This window comes from Ciona intestinalis, chromosome 11 (genome assembly GCF_000224145.3).
Source record: "Ciona intestinalis chromosome 11, KH, whole genome shotgun sequence".
In the NCBI taxonomy this organism is placed as follows: Eukaryota; Metazoa; Chordata; class Ascidiacea; order Phlebobranchia; family Cionidae; genus Ciona; species Ciona intestinalis.
The window spans coordinates 2,189,875-2,206,215 of record NC_020176.2 but is presented as its reverse complement, the minus strand read 5'-3'; the positions used below and the strand labels follow the sequence as shown (position 1 = coordinate 2,206,215).

General features: G+C 34.9%; 3 protein-coding genes across 3 annotated transcripts in view; 2 read left to right on the top strand and 1 right to left on the bottom strand.

Annotated features, from left to right (window-relative positions):
- On the top strand, positions 1-5,155 carry LOC108949923 (trichoplein keratin filament-binding protein-like). The gene is made up of 11 exons (XM_018814102.2): positions 1-241; positions 389-556; positions 789-831; positions 1,078-1,203; positions 1,788-1,937; positions 2,143-2,282; positions 2,763-2,937; positions 3,786-3,929; positions 4,125-4,288; positions 4,565-4,730; positions 4,891-5,155. The coding sequence occupies exons 1-11, from the start codon at positions 51-53 to the stop codon at positions 4,924-4,926; spliced, it is 1,503 nt and encodes a 500-aa protein (XP_018669647.1). The 5' UTR covers positions 1-50; the 3' UTR covers positions 4,927-5,155.
- A 481-nt stretch (positions 5,156-5,636) lies between these two features.
- On the bottom strand, positions 5,637-12,197 carry LOC100186245. Its single transcript, XM_002122625.5, has 8 exons — positions 12,056-12,197; positions 11,626-11,835; positions 10,286-10,360; positions 9,564-9,662; positions 7,763-8,003; positions 7,171-7,313; positions 6,516-6,599; positions 5,637-5,954 (listed from the first exon to the last, which is right to left on the bottom strand). Exons 1-8 carry the CDS (start codon positions 12,107-12,109, stop codon positions 5,907-5,909), a joined length of 954 nt encoding a protein of 317 aa, XP_002122661.1. The 5' UTR covers positions 12,110-12,197; the 3' UTR covers positions 5,637-5,906.
- A 3,183-nt stretch (positions 12,198-15,380) lies between these two features.
- The window catches only part of LOC100181503 (dehydrogenase/reductase SDR family protein 7-like), a 2,884-nt gene continuing 1,923 nt past the window's right edge, over positions 15,381-16,341 (top strand). The window contains exon 1 of the mRNA XM_002123075.5: positions 15,381-16,001. Within this exon, the coding sequence (XP_002123111.3) occupies positions 15,492-16,001 (510 nt within the window). The 5' untranslated portion in view covers positions 15,381-15,491. The remainder of the gene's footprint in view (positions 16,002-16,341) is intronic.

Genomic DNA, 16,341 nt, shown 5'->3' with positions numbered 1-16,341 from the left:
ACCTGTAATCCTTAGAATCTGTATTGTGTCAGTTTAATTTTGACAATCAAATGGCGTTGCCTACTTTACCGTCATGCTGGTCACATAAACACCAACACATAGAGAAACAGATGGCCAGAATGCACGAACAACAGCAGAGGTTCAGAGATCAATGGGAGAGTGCAACCAATTACTACAAGGGACAAACTGAAACAAATCGAATCAGAAATGCACTAACATCAGATGCAGCTTATAGGAAAAGGTATTTTGTGTAAATAGTAGGGTGAGGAAAGATGGGACACCTTTAGCATATAATTCTTTGAATATGACAAATTTACCTTGCCTGCCATTTTAGCCACAAATTAAAACATAAACATAAAAGAAATAATAAATTGATATTACATTACAGCATGAAGACGTATGCATCTCTAGACGAGCGCACACGAAAGATCGCATCTATCCAACGGAGGAGGGAAAAACTAAAAGCATTGTTAGATAAAGAAAGAAATGAGTATGAAGCTGAACTGAGAGGTTTATCTATTGGAAACTATTCAAGGCTACAAGATATTAAAAACAAGTAAATTAGATAAAAACTTTATTTTTTCCTGAATGACAAAAATGATTTTTTGTTTTTTTTAAATGTGTGCAGTTTTGATAAATATAAACACACGTTCACACGTCGTGCACAAGTGAATAAAATTGCCTTAAAAAATTTTAAGTTTACCTCAAATTTAAATAAATTTATATATATATATAGCAGGGCGGGGGAAGACGGGCACCAATAATGTTTTAAACGTTTTACTTTACAGAACTGAAAATTTAAAATCTGCCAGAGAAGAAAAGAGACAGCAGGTAACAAAACAATTTAGGATCTACTGGTGTAGCTCAACTAATTTCAACTTAATCATATTTAAGCAAATAAATTGATACTCAATTACAGTTTGGTGAATGTAATGTGCTAGAAATTTCTGCAACACTAATACAATTGTACAATTGGTCAGTTAAGTTTAGCCTGCCTAAAGTGTATCGTTGTTAGGCATAGTATAGTGTTCATATTTAAATTATGTGTTTGCTTCTCAAGATAAAATGTTTTTTCAGCTTGCAGAGGAGAAATTGTACGAACACTGGCGTCAAAATAACGAGCATTTACGAAAAGTACAAACGGATCTACATAGAGATCATGTTAAGGAAGCATGGGGTGACCAAACTGAACGAAAAATAAGAGTAAGTCATGTTTATTGGTCTGTGTTCATGTCTAGACTAGAGGTAATGGGTTCAAAGCTCATTGGTGCCACCATTGTGGGTGTATGTGTCTTTGCGCAAAACTCTTAATTAGACACCAACAGATATCAATTTTTTCTACCGATACCGATATTTGACGGTATTGCAAAACATGAAATGATCAGTTTTAATCAAAACTGATACCTGTATTTAAAATATAGTAAGGTTAAGGTATAATAGAGAAAAAATGGTGGGTCACTGGGTCTGAATGTTCTTGGTAGGTAACATCATAGTTGTTGACTGTTGTACCAGGTTGCTTAACTACGACAACTGTAAAAGCTAAACTACCGTCTGGTTATCCCCTATTGGTTTTTCTCAAATTCTCAGCCATGTATTAAATAATGCAAAAATTCTCATACAAAAATTTAAATATTTAGTAAATCGTAAGCAGTCAGGAGGTGTTTGAAACAGAACACACATGTTATAATGACTGTCATTACCCTGCCACGCGAGAATAATTAAGTTCCATTCATTTGTTCAACTGCCTCAAGCAAAAAAACAAATCATTTTGTATTCTGTTAATGCAGGAAAAGAAAAAAGAAGAAGTCAAGGATCAAAAGTTTGCGAATCAATACGAACAAGCGAGGGTCAAAGCTATGGAGAACATCCGGAGGAAAGAAGAGCAAAGGATCAAAGAAGAGAAAGAAAGAGCAAAAATATTGAAGCAGCAAATGGCTGTGAGTGTTTAAAAAAATGTCAAAGTATTTATAGTATTTATATATTTAATTATTGTTTTTTTTGGTAAAATTTTATAAATTCAGCTGTTGTTTTTTTCGTGAAATATTTATTTATTTTTATTAATAAATATTTTATTCGCAAATGGTTTTATTGTAATAATATTTAAGACTTAAAACAAATCTTTAAAGTTAATATATTGAATAGGATTTAAAGGCACGGGAAAAAGCTGCTGCTTCATTAAAGAGAGAAGAAGAGGAAATAATGAAAGAGGAGTGGGAGCTGGAGAAACTTCAGGAGGAGAGGAGGAAAATGGAAGAGCAGAGAAAAAAGAGTGAATTACAAAGGTGGAAAAAATTATCATTATTTACATTTCTAGAATAAAATGGCATAGTTGTGATAACGACTAACGTGTGTCTTTTATTATTAAATAATTTAAAATGGAAATTAAAGTTAAAAAACAAAATTTTCATAAGGTGTTAATAAAAAAAACTTTTTATAAATTAAAAAAAATAAAACTTTTATGGAATTGTAAAGCGGAAAAATACAGAAAAATGTTTTGTTTTTTTCTTTGATTTCTGCATCACCAGTTCTGCCCTCAACTCGATTTTTTATAAATTACAATTTAAATACTTTTTTAAGTAAAAATATTTAAATAAAACTTTTATGGAATTATCAAGGAAGAAAAAACTAACAAATTCTTTCTTAGATTTCTACATCACCAGTTCTGTGCTAAGCTCAAATTTTTATAAATTTTATTAAAATATTTTTGAAGTAAAATTCAAGTGAAAAATGGAAAAATACCAAAAAATTGTTATTTTTCTTAGATTCCTGCATCACCAGTTCCGTGCTCAGCTCCGGAGGAGAGCTCAGCAGATCCAGGAAGAGCTTCAATTGGATCGAGAGATCCTCCGGAAATTGGAGGTTGAGGAGCAAAGAAATAAAGAGATTCAAACTGCTCGTCAGATGAAAGCAAAAGAAGACGTTAAATGGATGAAAGAAGTAAGTCGTCTTGTTTTATCTTTTTAATTTTTTTTTAGAAAATAGAGGTTTTACATGGGTCATGTAGATGTTACATTTTTCAATTTAAAGTGTTATATATATATATATATATATTGTATTGTATAGACATCAAGGCATGTATTGGTCTTAAATAGGTCAAAAAACTTTGCATGCCAGGAAACTTTTTATTTAGTTGATTTTAGCTTAATTTATTTCATTTAGCCCAATTTGGCTTTTTTTTTTTTGGTCCAATTTGAGTATTTTTTAATTTGAGTTTAATTTGGCTTATATATTTTTTTCGTTTACTCCACTCTAGCTATTTTTTTTATTTAGTCCAATTTGGCTACATTTTTTTTCATTTGGGTCAAATTTGGCTTGTAATTAGAAAATATCAGGTATTTTCATATTGTGGATGTATCATGGTTATTGGTTAATTTTTAAACTTAAAAATATACTTATTTTGTTCAACATTTTACATTTAAGTATCTTTTATATTTGATTAAATGAATTTCTGTAATTAAGAACTTTTATAATATGATATAGTAGGGTGGGGGAAGATGGGACACCTTATTATTTTATTTTCTCGTCCCATTCAGTAGTAAACAAGGAAAATTCAAAAAATTATAAGACCATATCCTCTCTCGACTCCCAAAGACCGTTTTTAATTGTTCAGGGTATTTGGATATTATGTGCTAAAGTTGTCCCATCTTTCCCCACCCTACTATATTATTATTTTTTACAATATTTTAGGTAAAATTTTGTAATTTGTAAAAAAAAATTGTTTCTTAACTAAAGGCTGTTTATGGCATTCTATATTATCTGTATTCTCATTATGTTTAATGTTTTAGGTTCTGGAGCAGCAGTTAAAGTTGGAGAAAGAAAGAGAAGCTGAACTTGATCTGATTTATCGGGAGGAGGGGAGAAGAGTGTGGGAGCAGAGGGAGAAAGAGTGGGAGAGGGAGAGAATGGCAAGAGACAAACTAATGGCAGAGGTGGGAAGAGGAGAAAGTTTGTTTTCTTAAGTTTTTGAATTGTTTTATTTAAAAAAATTTTTTTAAGGAATTTTTGTGATTTCTTTACATTTTTTTGTTTTTTCTTCCCCCGAAAAAAATTACGTACCTTTTTCCTAATTGTTTCATTTTTATTTTTTTAAAGATTTTTTTAAATAATTTTTTAAAACTCTTCAGGTTTTGGGTGAAAGAGCAGGTCAGATCCAGGAGCGTGCGGAGCAGAATCGGATGCAGCAGCAGGAAGTCCTCCAGGAGCGAGAGGAGCTGATTGAGATGATGGATGAGGTTCATAAAACCGCGAGGTTGGACAAAGAAGAGGAGGAGAGACGGAAGAAAATGATGTGAGTGGATTTTTGTTGAATTTGTGTAAAAAAAATTAATTTATGTAAAAAGTATTAATTTTAATAATAAATATTATTTGTGCCGCTGTACCCATATTATAATGGTAATCGTGCGGCTGACACTCGCCTATGGAAAAAAAGTTTGTCACCCTGTTAAAAAGAGTTTTGTTTTAGGCTTTTTAACAATTTTCTCTATTTTTACGAATTTTTCACAAGTTTTACACTTTTTACTCTTGCAGATTTTTTACAAATATTTTAACTTTTTTACCCATGCAGAACCGAGCAACTACGGGGTCAAATAAGTGAGCGTCAACGAGATATAGACACGAGGAGGGAGCAGGAGGAACAAGAGAAAGAAAGAGTGAAACGATTGGAGCAGGATTATGAGGAAATAATGCGAGAGGAAGAAGAGAGAATGAGGCAGATGGGTTTCACAGAAAGGGTATGTTGCTTTTAATTAAAAAAAACATTCATTAAAAAAAATAAAATCATAATTTTCAATAAAATAAAGCATAATTTAAATGGAATGAATGAAAAAAATAAATAAATAAAAACGGATTTAAAAATATTTTTGTATTTTCAACAAAAATTAAAAAATGCAGCGTCGTCCACGGTCGAGCCGCGCAGGGTGGGAATAATTGCTGAGTCATGCTAATTTCCATATATGGAGGTCTGCTGAGCAATGGTTTGCGAGTAGAACTTAAATTATGACGAGGATAAACTGAAGTAGTTTTTGTTGTTCTACTTTCGGTGCTTTTTTCCATATGTACCTAATGGTCATTCTCTCTACTGTGAAAATGCATTGCAACCGTGTTTTTTACTGTGCTGTCGTTGCTACCGGGCATAGCGTAATGTATAGTAGGGTGGGGGAAGATAGGACACCTTTTAGTTCTATTTTCTCGTCCCATTAGGTAGTAAACAAAGAGCCTAAAAAGAATTATAAAACCGCATCGTCACGACTCCCGTAGACCACTTTTAATTGTTTAAAACACAATAAAAAGGTGTTATGGTCTAAAGGTGTCCCGTCTCACCCCATCCTACTATATAAATGGCTCGTCTGGTAAAGTTTAGGTTTTTCAGTAAATTCGGGTAAATTTACTTTTTTTACCATAACAGGTATTTTTAAAATAATGTAGTTCTTGAATTTTCAATTAAATTCATAAGTTTACTCTAAATTTTGCTATCGAGCTTTGCTCTTTTTGTTTGCCATATCTAATAAAAAGACCTCACATATAAAAACACTGTTATGATAGAAATACCTTTATCTTTCTAGATTAGGAGCTAAAACTACAATAAAATGTATTATACTTCTTAAAACATGCGGCTGTTCACAGCGAATATGCCTAAATTTCGAGGTTACGACAATTTATTTATTTAAATATGATTTTCAAAGCGAGATGGTAACGAATCAAAATTATAACCACATAAACAGAAAAACAAAAAATTCTACAATTTTTTTATACGCTGGCAATTCTGCACACGATGCGTCATGTTTGCCAAAGAAAGAATAAAATTTGAATCTAAAAATTATACACCGTTTTTGGGAATACCCCATACCGAGACAGTTTTCATGAAAGTTTGTGATCGTTTTCACATTTGCTTTTCACGGCGTGAGAAATCAGTCAAGTGCTTTCCGTAGTGAACAAGCCGCGATCATTGCAATTATCTGAAAAAGACAAAAAACATGTTCATTTTAATGGTTCGTGTATAACACGAGAATATGACGTTTTAAGTACAACTTATAAAACAAGTATTTTCTTATACACCTAGTGCCCAGGGGCGTATAGCAAGGGGGGTCACGATGGTCCGGACCCCCTCTTTGAATATTATTTTTTTTTTAAATTGTTGTAAAATTAGAATCCCTCTCCTTAAAAATAGTAAATCAGTCATATTATTGTAGTTTAAAACCAATCTTACGCGTTTCCTATTATGTGCCCTATTATTTATGTTAGTCAGGGTATGTTTTCAAGCACGTTACGTTTTATACACGTCTGTATTCTAAGCAAAAACTTGCCCCCCCCTTTTTTTAAAAAAATTCCTGGATACGCCCCTGCTAGTGCACACAGTCAATTTAGCAATTATTCCCTGTGTTAAAGCAATGACTGTCAAGTGTTGTACACACAAAAGACATCCGCAACGGTAGCAGTATTGAAATGATGATACGCGCGCTCTATAGCCATTATTCGCCTGACTTCAAAAAGCTGTGTTTATACGTGGTAACATTTACCTCAATAAGTGCAATTCCCAAGCCAACTGCTCCAATGATGATCATGTACTGCTTTGTAAATTCATCAATGCTTGCAGTACAGCCCTGTAAAGTAACATGATCTCATTACAACACTTTTTATAATGAAACACATTTTCAACTCAAATCAAAGGCCGAATTAACCGTTCATATTTTATGTAATGAATGAATGAATGAATGAATTTTAGTTATTTATTCTAGCATGGCCGAATAAAGTTGAAAGTTTTAACATATAGGTATCCTATTTCAAACGCGTCTCGTGTCCACTTATGCGTTACTATATAGTAGGGTGGGGTAAAATAGGAAACTTTTTCATTCGATGTTCTCGTCATTTTTGGTATTAAAAAAGAACATTCAAAAACTTATAAAACCGTAACCTCACAACTCCCATAGACCGTTGTTAATTGTTCAAAACACGTTCAGGATATTTGTGTGCTACAAGTCTCCCATCTTCCCCATCCTACTATATTTATTCTCGCATGACGAGGAAAGTGAAAGTTTTAACATAAGGAACATATTTCATACGCATTGTTGAAAACTTTAGGGAACATATTTCATACGCCTCGTGTCCACTTATGCGTTATAGTGACCACAGGGTCTTAGTTAGGACTGGTAAATGCTTACTGTTCACAATTACCTTCATATTGAGATAGTCCTTAAGTTCGGTCTTTGGTAACTTGTTGTTCTTGCATTGTGTAAGGTTTTTGTACACGTCGTTTACTCTCACGCAGCAACTGTCTGGCCACGTCCCGTTTAAAAACATCGGCGGGGCAACGGTACCTACAAAAAAAATTTTACCTTTAGAAAGTAAAATTTACCCCTTCTGTAAAACGTCACAAAACCGCTGGTATTTTTTGTGGAAAAAAGTATATACAGTAGGGTGGGGAAAGATGGGACACCTTTAGCACATAATATCTAAAATATCCTGATCGTGTTTTAAACAATTAACAACGGTCAATGGGAGTCGTGAGGATACGGTTTTATAATTCTTTGAATGTTCTTTGTGTACTACCAAATGGGATAAGAAACAGAATGAAAAGGTGTCCCATCTTTCCCCATCCCACTATATATTCACACAGTTTTAGGGGCTAAATTAATTACAAGACTACAAAAGTTACTCTAAATTAAAGGTGTCCCATCTTTCCCCAACCTAATTCAAACAGTTCTCGGGGCTGAATTAATTTCAACCCTGCAAAACATACTCTAAATTAAATATTTTCACCGTCTACCTGGCATAGCTGCCGTCGTCGCATTCATATTATTGCTGTTGTTCATTGCTTTTGGGTCAGGCTGTACTGTAGCAGGGTCAATCATAGGTGCCATGGCGGTCGTTGCAGCTTGAATGGCAGCTGTGGTCGCCATGGTTTGGTTGCTTAGAGGCGCCGCCGTTGTTACAACAGGACTAGTTGTTGGTGTAACTGGGTCGTAATTCTTGTAGTCTTCTGGCCCAGTATATCCGCAACATGAGAACTGGGATATAGTGAATGTATGTAACTTTATCCTTGCATGCTTAGTAAAACTATATTATTAATATATAGTAGGGTGAGGGGAGATGGGACACCGCCCTTAGCACATAATATGTAAATATCCCGATCGTATTTTAAACAATTAACAACGGTCTATGGGAGTGAGGATACGGCTTTATAATTCTTTGAATGTTCTTTGTTCACCACCGAATGCGACGAGAAAAAGTATGAAAATGTGTTTCGGCACGTGCTTCGTTGGTGCCTCTTTTTAGTTGCTTAAAGCAGTTACGCGCTTTCGAGGCTCTCTTTTGATGGTCCTTCATTTGCGGTAACTGCAATTTGGCGTGTATAGTCGCTAACAGTTCTACATAGGAAAATGCATCACGCCTTCATGACGGTTACTTGAAAATGAAATAAAAACGATTCGTGGCTATGACGAAAAGAAGAAGTTCGCTGTAGCGGGAATTAATAGGAGACGTGGCTATGACGTAGAACTATGATGCAACGGAAGATATTCGCTGTAGCGTTAATCAATGGAACAGAACGGAAGGAACTATTAGTAAACAAAACAGCTACGCCACTGCGGCAGTAACAGTTAAAACACTCATTTACATTTAATTGGAAGAAAATAAGCGCGGTCGCTACACCTAGCAAACAAACGAGCCAGATATCTAACTTTCATAACTCGGTGCCCACTCACGAGTTACCAGACGTACAAAAATACAGATTTTCGTGTAATTTTCTTTATATATATGCCATGGCCTACTTAATACACTGTGTCAATCATTGAGAAGTCCATGCTGGATATGTACCACTATAGCCTAACAAAGGCGTATTAAAATATCTATCCTCCATAAACATATACATCCTCTATTCGCATGTACCCATTGATAAAGTGTATAAGATTAGTACGTGGGCAGTTTAAATACACATCAAGTTTCCGTGCAACGCCCCCGCTTAACCGTTTGCGTATTTAAAAAAAACAGACATATATACACGCAGTCATTCGGGTTTTTATGCAATCATTTTCCAGTTACGCTTTTGTGGTAACGTGTGTTTGTAAAAAAACGAATTTAAACTAATCCATAAACAGAACGCAGTGGAGTGATTTGATTCGTTATAAACGGGAATGGCTGCGTATCAATCCTTTTTCTGTAAATTGGACAGAAGTAAAATGAGAGACACGTTTTCGTTCTCTTTCTCGTCTCATTTAGTCATAAACAATGAACGTTCAAGTATTCCAAAACTGTAGCCCTGCGACTCTAAAAGAGCGTGGTTAATTGTTATAAACACAATCAAGAAACATGTGATTTATGTGCTAACGGCCCATTTTTACTGCGCCGATATATATAGTACTGTGGGGGAAGATGGGACACCTTTATCACATAATATCCAAATATTCGGATCGTGTTTTAAACAATTAACAACGGTCTATGAGAGTCGTGCGGATACGGTTTTATAATTCTTTGAATGTTCTTTGCCTACTAGCAAATGGGACAAGAAAATAGATTAAAAAGGTGTCCCATCTCCCCCCACCATAACATATATTTATATATTGGCTTACCGTCTGTTGTATTGTGTCGACAATTGCTGCTGAAGTTGGATCAGGGCCATACCCACGGACCAAGATACCCAATTGAGTATTAATTGCGTTGGTAAACCCCTGTGTACAATATTAATAAAAGAAAATGCTATTTTTTAATGAAATTGAAAGGTTCTAGTTTAGAACTAATTAATTATAGCGGTGATAAAAAAACAGTATAACGTTTACACGTATAAAAACAGCATTTCGACAATTTTCGACAACAAACATTAAAAGTAAAGTGGCAGTAAATGTTGTTTATTAAACGAATTGTTAATCTATACATTACCGCATAGCGGAAATAAAACGTACTGATATAGTTTTCTCTGTCCATTTGGTAGTAAACAAAGAACATTCAAGGAAATATAAAACTGTATCCTCACAACTTCTATAGACTGTTGTTAATTGTTTAAAACACGATCAGGCTATTTGGATATTATGTGTTAAAGGTGTCCCATCTTCCCCCACCCTACTATACATAATAAAACATGAATTTAATTATCATTAAAAATACGATGGGACTCCACTACAATTAAAGGGCATATTATAAGATTTTGGTCACGTTATTGAGCTAGTTAAAGGTTAATTCAAATTTGACTAGAAAAGTCACGAATTTTCACACGTTATCATGACCTCTGCTTAAATTGCGGTATATGAGTATTTGTATTGAATGAACATAGTACATCTTATGTGTAATATTTTACCTGGCTTCCGTACACTAACGCAGCAACTGCGATTCCAATTTGAGCCAGAAGAAGTATTAGCAAGGACAAGAAATACTGTAAAATAGAAAAACTTGTCATGCTGTAGTAAGGCCCTTGTTGTAGCCATTCCTATTAAAAAAATTTATTCTTTTGTTTTTTTAACTTACGTCATTTTTGGTATTTTCGAGTTGATGTGCTTTTTATATATATAGTAGGGTGGGGGAAGATGGGGCACCTTTTCATTCTATTTTCTCATCCCATTTGTTAGTAAACAAAAAACATTCAAAGATTTATGAAACCGTATCATTACGACTTTCATAGACCGTTGTTAATTGTTCAAAACACGATCAGGATATTCGAATATTATGTGCTAAAGGTGTCCCATCTCCCCCCACCCTACTGTATAACTTTTAAACCCAGTTTTTAGCGTATGCAGTGTATATACCCCGTTCTTTTTAATGCTTGAAGAAGGTTCACTTCTATAGTATTGTTTTATTTATTCAAGCAAAATCATGGCTTAACTAAGTAGGACCTAAGTAATGAACTTTGTGTATTACGTAAGTTAGGTCTAGGCTCTAGGAAATACCCATCAACTATGACGTCACAAGGAAAGAAGTTTCAGCGGCCTTATATAAGAAGAATTATTTCTTGGACTATATTTAGTTTCAGTGTTCAGTCCAGGCACGGTGCATAAGCCAGGCAAAACCAAAACCTCATCTAATCTCTAAAAGCCCGTCAATGCATATCATTCAGCGGTCCTATAGTACCAATGCTAACTGATAATAATGTACAAACACGGCTATTTGCGTTTTTAAAGAGCATTTTTGGAATGGTGTTACTAAATTTATCAATTAAAAGCATAAGATAAAAGACCTAAGACCAAAATTTAAGGACAGTTTTTACAATAATTAGTGTATAAACCTTAACGGACATTGACGGTTGCTATTTCTATCGCAAACTTGGGGTTATAAACGTACAGATTTTGTAATTTAATTCTATGTGTGACGCCCGTAGCGTGGCACGTCGTGGGATCTGTAGTTTAGGCTAGAATTGGCCCATCACCCTACAGTACTACATTGTGAATTAATGAATGTAACTTACTTTATCCTCGCGTGGCCGGAAAACGACAGTCGTTATAACACGGGTGTTGATACACCTCGTGCCCGCTTACGAGTTACCATATATGTTACTTAGTGGGTGAGTATTATTTTTTCGACTTTTTCATTATATATATATATATATATGGCTGATAACCTGGACAAACCATTAGTGACCACTGGGTTGGAGAATTGCCGTTAAGTGTCTTGCCCAAGGAAACATATTGTAATACTATTACTCACCATTGTAAGCATGCATCGGCTTTCTGACACCGCTCCACAGCAACCAACAAACGCAATGAATGTAACAAAAGCTCCAAGAGCTATAAGTACAACGGCTACTATACCAAGTTGAGTTTGTGAAGCAGTTGTTGCCACGGAAGACAGAATATTCTTTACCGTTGGATTTAGTTGTATAAGCAGTCCACCCACGAACATAGCGATACCGCATATCTGTAAAAATATGTGTGCAATTTTAATGTTGATTAAATAAATGAATGAATGAATGAACGGGTGTAAGTTAAACATAATGAAATCCTTTTTTAGCTAGTGATGTACACTACTACACTGTACAGTATTTAACAGTGACTATTTAGTATTGTATTTTGTGGACAATCTTTGTACGTCAATAAACGTAAGAGTGAAACTAATTTGTTTTCAAGCCGAGGTTTACCATGCATATAACATTGAAAGTAATTAGACAGATCTTCGTTCCTTTTTCCCCCATAATGAAACACACTTGTTGGTCAGTATAGCTTAATTAAAAAACCTAAAATCACTGTTAAAGTAATTAAATTACCGTGGGGAAAGATAAGTTAGCACCTAAAACCCACATTTTCTGATTAAACAAATCACAACGCTCTTTTACAGTCGTGACTACGGTTATATAATTCGGTAAATATTCTTATTTATCTCCTACCGAATTGTAGGAAATAAAGAATAAAATGTCTTATCTTACCCCAACCTACTATATAGTTATACTATCTGCTCTGTAGTAATTACTTTACTTGTGCTTTCCGCTGCCACTAAACATCGACTAAAATTTATCAGCTTCAAAATTCCCCGTGCGTCATTGCAACGCGTTCCTGGTAGATGCGTAATTTCCGGTCGGCATTGTCCAACGATTTTGTAAACGTTTTCTATGCCTTTATAATACGGTGTATAAAACCCGCCCTAAAAAGGGACCAGGAGAAACTTTTTTAATAAAAAGGTGTCCCATTCGCCCCCCTCTATTATATCCTTTTTGTCTATCCAGTTCCATTACAAAAATACCGTATTAATTAACACGGTGAAGAGATCGGATTTAACAGTAAAATGACTGCGTTATAACAGAACTAGGTTAAATATTATTTAAAGCGTGACGTTTAGGACCCATATATGCAAAGAGATTTAATCTAAGCTACTATTGCATACATTTCCGGCATCGTTCAATTTAACTACGTTTACCAAGTAATGTTTTGTTGCCTGTGCGTGGATAACTAATAGCACAATCATAAACATAAGTGGGAGTATTGTAAAGGTATTTCTTCGAAAATATACAACTATAAAACCAAGCCACGTTTTATTGCTATATGTTTTTTTTGTTTTAATATTCGATATATAGTTGGGTGGAAAAGGCGGGAAACCTTTGGCACAAAATATCTAAATATCCTGATCGTGTTTTAAATAATTAAGGACGGTTTGGGGGTCGTGAGGATACGGTTTTACAATTCTTTAAATGTTCCTTGTTTAAGTTAAAATGAAAGGTGCCCCATTTCTCCCACCTTATACTATATATTTGCTCCTAGAATCCTATATTCAGATACTACATATTTTTACCAAAAAATAGACAAATTCTGGTCTAATTCTTCATAACTGCCTGCTTTTTAACGGTATGTACGTCTCCTTTACTGATTCAGCAGTTTTCAAATTTCCTCTGTATCACGCACGCACACATGCTATCATAAACCAACTGGTAGTAAACGAACAGCTTGGCACGAATAACTGCGTATATACCGGACACAATGGTTGCAACACGGAAGCTAAGCAACTTGTCCACGCCTGGCACGCTTATAAAACATTCTAATTTCGCAGCTTTTAATATAGTAGGGAGGGGGAGATGGGACAACTTTTCATTCTATTTTCTCGTCCAATGTGGTAGTAAACAAAGAACATTCAAGGAATTATAAAACCGAATATCCTCAAGACTTCCATAGACCGTTGTTAATTGTTTAAAACACGATCAGGATATTGTGAAATTAGGTGCTAAAAGGGTCCCATCTTACCCCGCAGTACTATAATATTAAATAATTCAAATTCGAACTAATTGCGAAAAACTGTTTTTTTTTATATTTTGATTAATTATGCGTATTATTTCCTAAACCAAGTCATGCAGCCTTTTTTACGACATTCATTTTGCTGATTAATCTGTTTCTGATGCAGACGAGGAAGCTCGATCGCCCACGCGCAAATTGACGTCACGGAAATGACGTCAGAGGGCTACGTGCTTATGTAAATAAACCTGTACCGTCAGCGAGTTTCGCACCTTTGATTTTTGTTGTTTATTTATTTTAACTGAAATAAATTCCCGAAACATTCCGAAATTTTCCGAAGATTTTAAACTAAATGTGACGCAGCGCACAAATGACATTCGGTCTAAAATTAAGTTCGTTTTCGCATAAAATTTGGTCTGGCCATCCCATTTGACCCGGGTGCTTTTGCGCATGCGCAATAACGGTGTAGCCAACTTTATGCGACATCGTATTTCCAACATTTAGCATAAATTAGAATAAAATTTATTATTATCTCTTATAATATGGTTTTAATGTAGAACACATCAAATGAACCAGATATGTACAAAAAAAGGTACCAGAACGGTTTAAAAATGTACCAGATTCTTACTAAAGCAAATATTTACAAATATAAACCTGAATTATTCTGTTTTGATACAACGAATCGCCCTGCATTTACTATATTCTTTCGACTTAACTGCTGACTTAGACTTTCAAATTTGTGTCAAATGCTACCTCAGTATTACTTTGAAGAAACTAATATACTACTATATTAGCAAAATACTGTCGATAGCCTTTCTAGTTTCTACACAATTGCAGATGGCTGTACAGAGCGCTTACACCAGCGAAAGCAACACTTAGACCCCAAACAATGTTCCGGAATGCAAACCGAACTCTGTTCACCTATTTTGCATAATTCATATACTGTGATCGCCCACTTAGCGCCTGTATTTCGTTTACTTTTTTAATAGCCTAACCCACAAAAGCAATAAAAAATTCATCGTCTAAAATGCGAAAATCACGTCCCTACAAACAGTCTATCATGTCTGTCGTTTGGGCTGTTTTTGCGCCAGTTGCTTATAGCTTTACGTGTTGTTGGGATGAGTAACGGTGGATGTAAACACTATATTGTCATTGCTTTTGTTACGCAACAGTCATAACTATGTTTACGTTTCCACTGCCGGCTGAATCATATTGTACTAACATGACACTTCGCTGTTTCCGTTTTAAGTCTATTTATGGTCGAACCTAAAGAGACTTTAATGGGATTTTTAGCAATGTAATAAAACTACACAGATGATACTTTTATGTAAAAAAAACACCAGATATAATTGATTGGGGTAAGAACGGGCATCTTGTGGGGTAAGATAGAATGTCTTTATTTTTTGTTCTCGCTCTCCTTTGACAGAATATTTACATAATTTTAACCGCATTTAAACATCTAAAAACGTTGTTAATGTTCAAAACACGATCAGATTCAGAAAAACGGGATTCGTGCGCTAACGGTATCCCATCTTACCCCACTCAACTACAGATTAATTGCGTATTGGTTTCTTAGTTTTGTATATACCTATTGAAATTTCGCAAATGTATGATTTCGCAATAATTTATTAGTAAACCCAATACATACTAGAGATAGGACTTTGATAAATAGTATCTATCCAAAGGGGATTTGTTAGAAACTACATGCGTACTGTATACTGGGATTACCTTGGTTGCGCATAGGAATTCCGACAGAATGATAACTATTTACTAAAATCACAATATTTGGGTAGGTTCTAGAAATCTAGAAAAAGTGTAGCTGCATTTGCGTGATATACATAACATGCGTGTTTAAATATGATTTTCGAATTGATTACACTGGTTCTGGCCACAACTGTAGTCTTGTCCTGGCTTAAACAAAGTAAAAGAAAATCGTTAAATGGAAAAGTTGTTCTGATAACTGGCGCGAGCTCCGGTATTGGCAAATCCTGTGCTTTTGAGTTTTATGCGCGCGGTGCGAAGGTTCTGTTATGTTCAAGAAACTGTGAAAAGCTTGAAGCTGTTAAAAAAGAACTTTTAAATGTCCGGAGAAACTGCCCCAACCCTGAAGTCCACAAACTCGATATTTCGGACTTCGAAACTGTGGATTTACGCGTCCAAAACATCGTCAAAAATTTCGGGGACCGAGTTGACGTTTTAGTTAACAATGCTGGGGTCGGTTACAGAGGAAAGATAGATTCCACATCGGTTCAGGTTTTTCATGAAATCATGAAAACCAATTTCACGGGACAAGTAGCAATCACGAAGGCTGTTCTGCCGTTTATGAAGGAAAATGGGGGAACTGTAGTTGGAATTGGGTCTGTACAGGTAAATTGAATGAATGAATGTAACTGGCTTTATCCTTGCCTGGCCGGAAAACGACAGTCATTATAACATGGGTGTTCTGTTTCATACACCCCGTTACGAGTTACCATGTGTGTTACTTTGTAGGTGATCGTATTTTTAGATTTTTTTTGTATGGCTGATATTCTAGACAACCCATTTGTGACCACTTGGTTGCCAGACATATTGTTTTGACAAAACTGCCTTATTATTACATTTAAAGGGTATTGTGGCTTGTAGCCACACTATATCAGCATTTGTGTGTGCAATATTCACGTGCCCCAGTGCTTATTACCCATTAAATTTAAAAAAAAAATTTCCGGCG

Excerpts from the sequence above, each read along its gene's own strand:
- LOC108949923 (XM_018814102.2), top strand. The coding sequence starts at position 51 with ATGGCGTTGCCTACTTTACCGTCATGCTGGTCACATAAACACCAACAC. Across the intron at positions 832-1,077 it reads GAGAAGAAAAGAGACAGCAG|CTTGCAGAGGAGAAATTGTA; the intron begins GTAACAAAACAA and ends ATGTTTTTTCAG. Across the intron at positions 2,283-2,762 it reads AAAAAGAGTGAATTACAAAG|ATTCCTGCATCACCAGTTCC; the intron begins GTGGAAAAAATT and ends TATTTTTCTTAG.
- LOC100186245 (XM_002122625.5), bottom strand. The coding sequence starts at position 12,109 with ATGGGGGAAAAAGGAACGAAGATCTGTCTAATTACTTTCAATGTTATA. Across the intron at positions 11,836-12,055 it reads CTTTCAATGTTATATGCATG|ATATGCGGTATCGCTATGTT; the intron begins GTAAACCTCGGC and ends ATATTTTTACAG. Across the intron at positions 5,955-6,515 it reads TGGGAATTGCACTTATTGAG|ATAATTGCAATGATCGCGGC; the intron begins GTAAATGTTACC and ends TGTCTTTTTCAG.